Genomic DNA, 9,757 nt, shown 5'->3' with positions numbered 1-9,757 from the left:
TTGCTAATTACTGAAATGTATACTGAACAAAAAATATAAACGCAACATATAAGGTGTTGGTTCCATTTTTCATGAGCTAAAATAAAATATTTTTTAAAAATGCCAGTTTATTTCTCTCGAATTTTATGCACATTTGTTTACGTCCCTCTTAGTGAGCATTTATCATTTGCCAAGATAATCCATCCGCAGGACAGTTGTGGCATATCACAAAGCTGATAAAAAAGCTTTGTGCTGAGGGCAATGAAAAGCCACTCTAAAATGCGGTTTTGTCACACAACACAATGTCACAGATATCTCAAATCTTGAGGGAGCATGCAATTGGCATGCTGACTGCAGGAATGTCCACCAGAGCTGTTGCCAGATAATTGAATGTTACTTTCTCTATCATAAACCACCTCCAATGTCATTTTAGAGAATTTGGCAGTACATCCAACCAGCTTGACAACCGCATACCATGTTTAACCACACCAGCCCAGGACCTCCACATCCAGCTTTTTCACATGTGGGATCGTCTGAGACTCAGGAGTATTTATGTCTGTAATAACTTTCGTGGGGAAAAACTCATTCTGATTGGCTGGGTCTGGCTCCCAAGTGGGTGAACCTATGACCTCCCAGGCCCACCCATGGCTGCGTCTTCTTGCTTGCCTTCTGGCTCGCACTTCATTCGTGCATGCATCCCATCCCTTCTTAAGTAATAATATATGAGAATATTTTGCGATCTTATCTGAAGAAAAACTCTGCATTTGAAATAATTGCATTGTCTAATGTTTACACTGATTCAGTTATGAAATCGCCAGCTTCATGGTCAGAATTCTGATGTCCTCAAAAATAAGACAAGAGCGCCCCCCATTTGGCATATTCAGGTAATGATGGTTGCTGTACTGCACTGCTTGAGAGTTCTTCTCCCTTGCCTTCATGATGCTGTGGAGTCCAAGGGGCAAGCAGTTATCTATGAGGGAAGCAAATTTGGTATAATACCCTCTACCACCCTATTTGTTGTATACCTGAGAATCTACAGAATATCTTCAAATGAACAGTTCAAGGGGTCTTGCTTTTGGGCATTGCTTTTTCAATAATTTTATACCTGATGATAATTAACAAAAACCATGCAATCAATATTTAAACATGTCTTCTCTTTATTGCATGTGATGACCAACAAAATTCACATGTCCAATTACACAACACTCTCATTGAGGGACCATGGAAAATATTGCCAAAACACTCAAAACAAAATCAGATGTTCTCTTATTGAGCACTAACATAAAAGGTAACCATGAAAAATAACAGATGACACATCGATGACTACAAATGACATCTTAATGTTCAAGTACAATGGGGGGACACAACGTAATGTCTCCACTGTAGCCTATAAAGAAGTCTTCCATATAGGATCCGTATGATGGTGTTTAACTCGCCGCTTTGTTAATTGTTCCCCTGTTATGGTGATGTCCATCGACCTTGTTGCATTAAACTGCCCGAGTGGGAATACTGGAGGCAGATGGTCTCAAATGCTGTCCAACTTCTTCAAGATATACGGAGCTGTGTGGGGGCAAAGGAAAGAAATAGTCAAACCAAACTTAACTTAGTAAATTATCCAGAAAATGTTCCTTTTTGATTGAGGTGCTGTTTATGGTCAAAAGATCTACCAAAACCCTTGGGGATATTTATCTAGATTAATGACCATTCATTCTCATGCAAAAACCAGAAAGCTGGCTCCCAGGTCAAAAGAGGGGAACCATGTTTAGGGGTCACAACCTGATGGATGATTTGTAAAGGATCACGTTTAGTTATGTCATTGATTCACTGTACATTCTCCTGTCTGAACACTGAGCAGGTGAGTGCGACATGCATTACAGTCTGTGCTATCTTGGATCCTTGGGACCTCCCTACTCCATTGAAGTTGGGTTTAGGGATAGCACTGATCCATATATTACACAATATATTGTGAGATAATGGCAGTGTTCGAGAGCTTAATAACCGTAATGTATCATGGGTAAATTGTGACTGACTGATCTATAAATAACAATGAGTAGTTATTTTTGATGCAAGGTTCTTTGTAAGTCGGCAGTCGCTGACACGGTCGGCTGCAATGCAGAACAAGCAGAACGTGTGCAACCCGAGAGCAATGTGAAAACCAATACTTACTGGCTCTGAGAAGGGCAATATAGATTAGAAAATTGCGCACGGACGAGATTACATCCTGTCGCATCTTTTTCTTCATCTCCTCTGGTTCCATTTTCGGCTCTAACCCCTCGAGTTTAAACATCTCGGCGTGGTCTGTAAAGGTTTTATACTCTATCCTCACCTGATTGTGATTTTATGGCTGAGGTTTCCTTAGTATTATGCTGGCCCTTTGCCTTGATTCACGGAGCCCTACTCGTGCTTGTTGACGGACGCGTGACTGTTTAAACCGGAAATTGCGTTTAAGGATTACTTTCAGTACAATGTCCGTAGAGGTACAAACTCTACAATGGGGGGAAGGCAAAGCAATAAATGTGTATTTATGATGAATTTGTACTAACCCAAGTCTTGCCTATTTATCAAATTAAACGTTTGTCTAAAATATATATTTTTTGGAGGTGACTAAATAAAAAACATATTTTGTGATTGTTTTTTATTATTGTTTATTACAATATACTGTCATTCTTACTTGTTTGCGGAAACAGTTTTTTCTCATAGTATAATCATCTTTATTGAATATGTTACTGTCAAGCATGATCTTTCTTGCCTTCAATCAAACTGACCTTGTGAGGGAGGTCCTCAAGGCCGACGGGGAGGGAGCGAACAATAATGAGTGTGGAGGAGAGGGAGGAAAAATTGATAGAGCGAGAGAGAGCAGGAGAAAACGAAGGGAGGGAGGGAGGGAGTGGGATATTTCTGAGCTCAGGGCCGGGGATTAAACGGTCGAGAACAGTTCCAATACGATGACAGTACGCACCACACCGTCCGGGACACGTATTCTACCGATTCCGACAAGCTATTCTGTCTGCTCTCTCTCTTTAGTCACTTCATTGGGCCCTCCCGGTTCACAACCCTGGTCTGTCTCTTTCTGTAGAACACGAGGTGAGTTCGTTTTTTCGTTATTTTATTATCATCTTTATTGTCAAACTGACTGTGGACGAATGGTGAAGACACCCGGGTGTAATGCTTCTGCGTGCACCTTGCATTGATTGGAAGAATCTCTTGCGATATTTTTCACATAGAAAAAATACATCAAATCCTATCTGAATTATTTGGATTTCGTGCTGGTCCCGGTTTCCAGGGCCCCTGTTTCTAAAAACAGGAATAGAGAGATCTAAATCGGATTAAGATAATTTTAGGAAACAATTAAAATTTGACTTTTTTTTCTCTTTGTTTCGGGGCTAATCTGGCATGACTGCTGTCAGCGATTATATCTCGGGTCAGTTTGGTCCTTGCGGGTGAACAATACGAACACAACATAATACACGCTTATATTTGTGTTAAAAAAATCTTTCAATATTTGATTTCGACCTATCCAAAATGTCTAATGAATTGGGGGTGAAACTATTGTGCGGTGGACGATTGATATTCTATTCTATTTTGTTTTATTATTGCATGCTGAGCAGCGCACTCCCATGCATTTCGTATTGACGTGGTTATTTTGTCGTTGATTCATAACCATCCTCCTCTTATCCATCCAGGATACTCACACATGCATTCTGCAAGGCCAATACGCAACCAGTGGAATTCTGTGCAGCATGAAATTGGTGTCACTTAATGCAAATGGTCAGAGAGTACAAATGGAATCAGAGTAGATCCAGAGATGGTGACCGGCGTCTCTGGTGGTGTAGTAAAACGCCTTTATATTAAATGGCCAATATGTCTTGTTATCAATGGGCATCGGGCCGTTGGCGAGGTGTGGAGAGAGACAGAATTAGCCTTTTTCCTCATGCGCGTATCCATAGGTTTGTGAAAATGCGACGTTCATTCAGTGCACGTTTCCATTCCATGCGAAGCAAGAAGAGCGCAACACAACTAGACCGGAACAATGCGTTTGCCGTTCTGTGTCCTTTATTTAATGCATGACATGATTGAATATGACCACTGATTCTGATTATATATAGTCCAGACATGTGCTCTACTGTACACAAAATGTACATGGGGCCCAGGAGATGATGTATTTAATGTCACAGAATATTAGGATATCACTGACTAGCTAATGTTCATATATGTACCGACATTCCTACACACTCACACATGCTGACACACATAGCCTGCATCATCTCACACATGGGTGGTTGTTGTCCTGGTCTTGTGCTGCCCTATGGGCGTGACTGCTCAGTGAGGGTGTTTGAGTGTGTGTCTGTGATTGTGAGTGTGTGAACACGTGTGTATATGTGCAAGTGTGTGTGTGTGTGTCTGTGTGTTGCCAGTGCTGCTATGCCAGTGCTGCAGGCATTGTGCATGATGACTCAGGGATGCATGATGACTCAGGGATGCATGCTGACTCCGGGATGCATGATGACTCAGTGATGCATGTTATAACATGTGATGGAACTGTTGCTCTGAGGTCACTCAGCCAGTGGAGAAATGCGAATGGGATGACACTCACATCAGGAAAGGCTCACTGCCTGCCTATCTGCCTCTCTCCCTGTCTGTCTGCCTGTCTGTCTGCTTGTCTGTCTACCTAACTGTCTGCCTGCCTGTGCTGGGATCTACCCCACTGAGTGCTCTTCTGCCCTACTTACGGCTGGCTCCCTCTTACCCTGGAGCCTCCACATCTCAAATGGCAGCCTATTCCCTACATAGTGCACTACTTTTGACTCAAGCCACAGTGGCGTCATTTAATATTTAGCCCTTCTTGTCTCTAGGGCAGTTTGAGTTGTGTGCTGGTGTCTGTTCCTACTGATCAGTCAGCCAATCGATCACCAGACCAACTAATAATGGCGGTCATTAAGTAATTCGATGCATGTTATTGCCCCAGACACATTTTGGCAGCCAGAGACTGTCGGGTTGTCAATCATTTTTTTTTATCTGAACACAAATCCATTTAATGGTTGGGCTGTCTTTCTGTTTGTCTTCTCAAAGTGTTATAATGGGTTGGATTGGCCAATGGACCAGCACTGAGACATACTGTGCACCATAAATCCACTGTATACTCTAGGGTCCCTTCCAGACATAACAGCACCATGATCTATGAACATGTAAAAAGGTTTGGCCTAGACATAAGAGAAGCAGAGGTCACTCATCCCAGACTTATGTCCAATCCCAAATCATCCCCAAGCTCCTTTTACATGATTGGATAGTTTAAGATTAAGATTACTTTATTTGTCAATTGTACACAAGGTTCAACCAAAATTTGACTTCCACTTTATTCCAACCCCTCCTAAACATATATACAGGTTGAGCAGGGAGCTTCTACGCTGGAGCATTTGTTGTGGGGGGGTAATTACCTTGCTCAGTGGCACAACGGCAGGCAATCACATGAAGAATGTCCGGCGCCGACAGAGATGGCCGCCTCGCTTCGCGTTCCTAGGAAACTATGCAGTTTTTAGTTTTTTTACGGGTTATTTCTTACATTGGTACTCTAGGTAATCTTAGGTTTCATTACATACAGTCGGGAAGAACTACTGAATATAAGAGCAACGTCAACTCACCATCAGTACGACCAGGAATATGACTTTCTCGAAGCGGATCCTGTGTCCTGCCTTCCACCCAGGACAACGGAATGGATGCGACCCAAAACAAAGACATCGTAAAAGAGGGAAACGTAGTGGTCTTCTGGTCAGGCTCCGGAGACGGGCACATCACACACCACTCCCTAGCATACTACTCGCCAATGTCCAGTCTCTTGACAACAAGGTTGATGAAATCCGAGCAAGGGTAGCATTCCAGAGGGACATCAGAGACTGTAACGTCCTTTGCTTCACGGAAACATGGCTCACTTGAGAGACGCTAACGGAATCGGTGCAGCCAGCTGGTTTCTTCACGCATCGCGCCGACAGAAACAAACATCTTTCTGGTAAGAAGAGGGGCGGGGGCGTATGCCTTAAGATTAACGAGACGTGGTGTGACCACAACAACATACCGGAACTCAAGTCCTTCTGTTCACCTGACTTAGAATTCCTCACAATCAAATGTCGTCCGCATTATCTACCAAGGGAATTCTCTTCGATTATAATCACAGCCGTATATATTTCCCCCCAAGCAGACACATAGATGGCCCTGAACAAACTTTATTTGACTCTTTGCAAACTGGAAACCACATATCCTGAGGCTGCATTCATTGTAGCTGGGGATTTTAACAAGGCTAATCTGAAAACAAGACTCCCTAAATTGTATCAGCATATCGATTGCGCAACCAGGGCTGGTAAAACCTTGGATCGTTGCTATTCTAACTTCCGCGACGCAAATAAGGCTCTCCCCCGCCCTCCTTTTGGAAAAGCTGACCACGACTCCATTTTGTTGCTTCCTGCCTACAGACAGAAACTAAAACAAGAAGCTCCCGCACTCAGGTCTGTTCAACGCTGGTCTGACCAATCTGATTCCACGCTTCAAGACTGCTTCGATCACGTGGATTGGGATATGTTCCGCATTGCGTCCAACAACAACATTGACGAATACGCTGATTCGGTGAGCGAGTTCATTAGAAAGTGCATTGATGATGTCGTTCCCATAGCAATGATTAAAACATTCCCAAACCAGAAACTGTGGATTGATGGCAGCATTCGCGTGAAACTGAAAGCGCGAACCACTGCTTTTAACCAGGGAAACATGACCGAATACAAACAGTGTAGCTATTCCCTCCGCAAGGCAATCAAAGAAGCTAAGCGTCAGTATAGAGACAAAGTAGAGTCACAATTCAACGGCTCAGACACAAGAGTTATGTGGCAGGGTCTACAGTCAATCACGGATTACAAAAAGAAAACCAACCCCGTCACGGACCAGGATGTCTTGCTCCCAGGCAGACTAAATAACTTTTTTGCCCGCTTTGAGGACAATACATTGCCACTGACACGGCCTGCTACCAAAACCTGCGGACTGTCCTTCACTGCAGCCGTCGTGAGGAAAACATTTAAACGTGTTAACCCTCGCAAGGCTGCAGGCCCAGATGGCATCCCCAGCCGCGTCCTCAGAGCATGCGCAGACCAGCTGGCTGGTGTGTTTACAGACATATTCAATCAATCCTTATCCCAGTCTGCTGTTCCCACATGCTTCAAGAGGGCCACCATTGTCCCTGTTCCCAAGAAAGCTAAGGTAACTGAGCTAAACGACTACCGCCCCGTAGCACTCACTTCCGTCATCATTAAGTGCTTTGAGAGACTAGTCAAGGACCATATCACCTCCACCCTGCCTCACACCCCAGACCCACTCCAATTTGCTTACCGCCCAAATAGGTCCACAGACGATGCAATCTCAACCATACTGCACACTGCCCTAACCCATCTGGACAAAAGGAATACCTATGTGAGAATGCTGTTCATCGACTACAGCTCAGCATTTAACACCATAGTACCCTCCAAACTCGTCATCAAGCTCGAGACCCTGGGTCTCAACCCCGCCCTGTGCAACTGGGTACTGGACTTCCTGACGGGCCGCCCCCAGGTGGTGAGGGTAGGTAACAACATTTCCACCCCGCTGATCCTCAACACTGGGTCCCCACAAGAGCCCTCTTCTGTACTCCCTGTTCACCCATGACTACTTGGCCATGCACGCCTCCAACTCAATCATCAAGTTTGTGGACGACACTACAGTGGTAGGCTTGATTACCAACAATGACGAGACGGCCTACACGGAGAAGGTGAGGGCCCCCGGAGTGTGGTGTCAGGAAAATAACCTCACACTCAACGCCAACAAAACAAAGGAGGTGATTTCAGGACTTCAGGAAACAGCAGAGGAAGCACCCCCCTATCCACATCGATGGGACAGTAGTGGAGAGGGTAGTAAGTTTTAAGTTCCTCGGCGTACACATCACGGACAAACTGAATTGGTCCACCCACACAGACAGCATCGTGAAGAAGGCGCAGCAGCGCCTCTTCAACCTCAGGAGGCTGATGAAATTTGGCTTGTCACCAAAAGCACTCACAAACTTCTACAGATGCACAATCGAGAGCATCCTGTCGGGCTGTATCACCGCCTGGTACGGCAACTGCTCCGTCCACAACCGCAAGGCTCTCCAGAGGGTAGTGAGGTCTGCACAACGCATCATCGGGGGCAAACTACCTGCCTTCCAGGACACCTACACCACCCGATGTCACAGGAAGGCCATAAAGATCATCAAGGACAACAACCATACGAGCCACTGCCTGTTCACCCCGCTATCATCCAGAAGGCGAGGTCAGTACAGGTGCATCAGAGCAGGGACAGAGAGACTGAAAAACAGCTTCTATCTCAAGGCCATCAGACTGTTAAACAGCCACCACTAACATTGAGGGGCTGCTGCCAACACACTGACTCAACTCCAGCCACTTTAATAATGGGAATTGATGGAAATTGATGTAAAATATATCACTAGCCACTTTAAACAATGCTACTTAATATAATGTTTACATACCCTACATTACTCATCTCATATGTATACTGTACTCGATACCATCTACTGCATCTTGCCTATGCCGTTCTGTACCATCACTCATTCATATATCTTTATGTACATATTCTTTATCCCTTTACACTTGTGTGTATAAAGTAATAGTTTTGGAATTGTTAGGTTAGATTACTCGTTGGTTATTACTGCATTGTCAGAACTAGAAGCACAAGCATTTCGCTACACTCGCATTAACATTTGCTAACCATGTGTATGTGACAAATACATTTGATTTTGATTTGAATTTGATACCAGCAACCCTCCGGTTGCCAGCTCACTGCTGGATCTTTCCTATCAGACACATGATGTGAACTGGCAACCTTCCAGTTTCTGGCTCACCTCTCTAACCCGCTGAATACCTGCCACCTCTCTAACCCGCTGAATTACCTGCCACCTCTCTAACCCGCTGAATTACCTGCCACCTCTCTAACCCGCTGAATTACCTGCCACCTCTCTAACCCGCTGAATACCTGCCACCTCTCTAACCCGCTGAATACCTGCCACCTCTCTAACCCGCTGAATACCTGCCACCTCTCTAACCCGCTGAATACCTGCCACCTCTCTAACCCGCTGAATTACCTGCCACCTCTCTAACCCGCTGAATACCTGCCACCTCTCTAACCCGCTGAATTACCTGCCACCTCTCTAACCCGCTGAATACCTGCCACCTCTCTAACCCGCTGAATTACCTGCCACCTCTCTAACCCGCTGAATTACCTGCCACCTCTCTAACCCGCTGAATTACCTGCCACCTCTCTAACCCGCTGAATCCCTGCCACCTCTCTAACCCGCTGAATCCCTGCCAACTCTCTAACCAGGTGAATTACCTGCCACCTCTCTAACCCGCTGAATTACCTGCCACCTCTCTAACCCGCTGAATCCCTGCCACCTCTCTAACCAGCTGAATTACCTGCCACCTCTCTAACCCGTTGAATTACCTGCCACCTCTCTAACCCGCTGAATCCCTGCCACCTCTCTAACCCGCTGAATCCCTGCCCCCTCTCTAACCAGCTGAATTACCTGCCACCTCTCTAACCCGCTGAATTACCTGCCACCTCTCTAACCCGCTAAATACCTGCCACCTCTCTAACCCGCTGAATTACCTGCCACCTCTCTAACCCGCTAAATACCTGCCACCTCTCTAACCCGCTGAATACCTGCCACCTCTCTAACCCGCTGAATTACCTGCCACCTCTCTAACCCGCTGAA

At 45.2% G+C, this 9,757-nt stretch overlaps 2 protein-coding genes across 5 annotated transcripts in view; one reads left to right on the top strand and one right to left on the bottom strand.

Moving 5' to 3' along the window:
• Positions 1-1,118: 1,118 nt before the first annotated feature.
• On the bottom strand, positions 1,119-2,419 carry LOC118383708 (mitochondrial import receptor subunit TOM5 homolog). The gene is made up of 2 exons (XM_035770157.2): positions 2,146-2,419; positions 1,119-1,539 (listed from the first exon to the last, which is right to left on the bottom strand). Exons 1-2 carry the CDS (start codon positions 2,264-2,266, stop codon positions 1,505-1,507), a joined length of 156 nt encoding a protein of 51 aa, XP_035626050.1. The 5' UTR covers positions 2,267-2,419; the 3' UTR covers positions 1,119-1,504.
• Positions 2,420-2,888: 469 nt separating this feature from the next.
• The window catches only part of LOC118383188 (FERM and PDZ domain-containing protein 1-like), a 39,248-nt gene continuing 32,379 nt past the window's right edge, over positions 2,889-9,757 (top strand). For all 4 annotated transcript variants that reach the window (XM_052508836.1, XM_052508833.1, XM_052508834.1 and 1 more), the window contains exon 1: positions 2,889-3,063. The gene's annotated coding sequence lies outside the window, so the exon portion shown is untranslated. The remainder of the gene's footprint in view (positions 3,064-9,757) is intronic.

Source organism: Oncorhynchus keta, chromosome 4 (genome assembly GCF_023373465.1).
Source record: "Oncorhynchus keta strain PuntledgeMale-10-30-2019 chromosome 4, Oket_V2, whole genome shotgun sequence".
In the NCBI taxonomy this organism is placed as follows: domain Eukaryota; kingdom Metazoa; phylum Chordata; class Actinopteri; order Salmoniformes; family Salmonidae; genus Oncorhynchus; species Oncorhynchus keta.
This window is presented reverse-complemented; position numbering and strand designations above follow the sequence as displayed.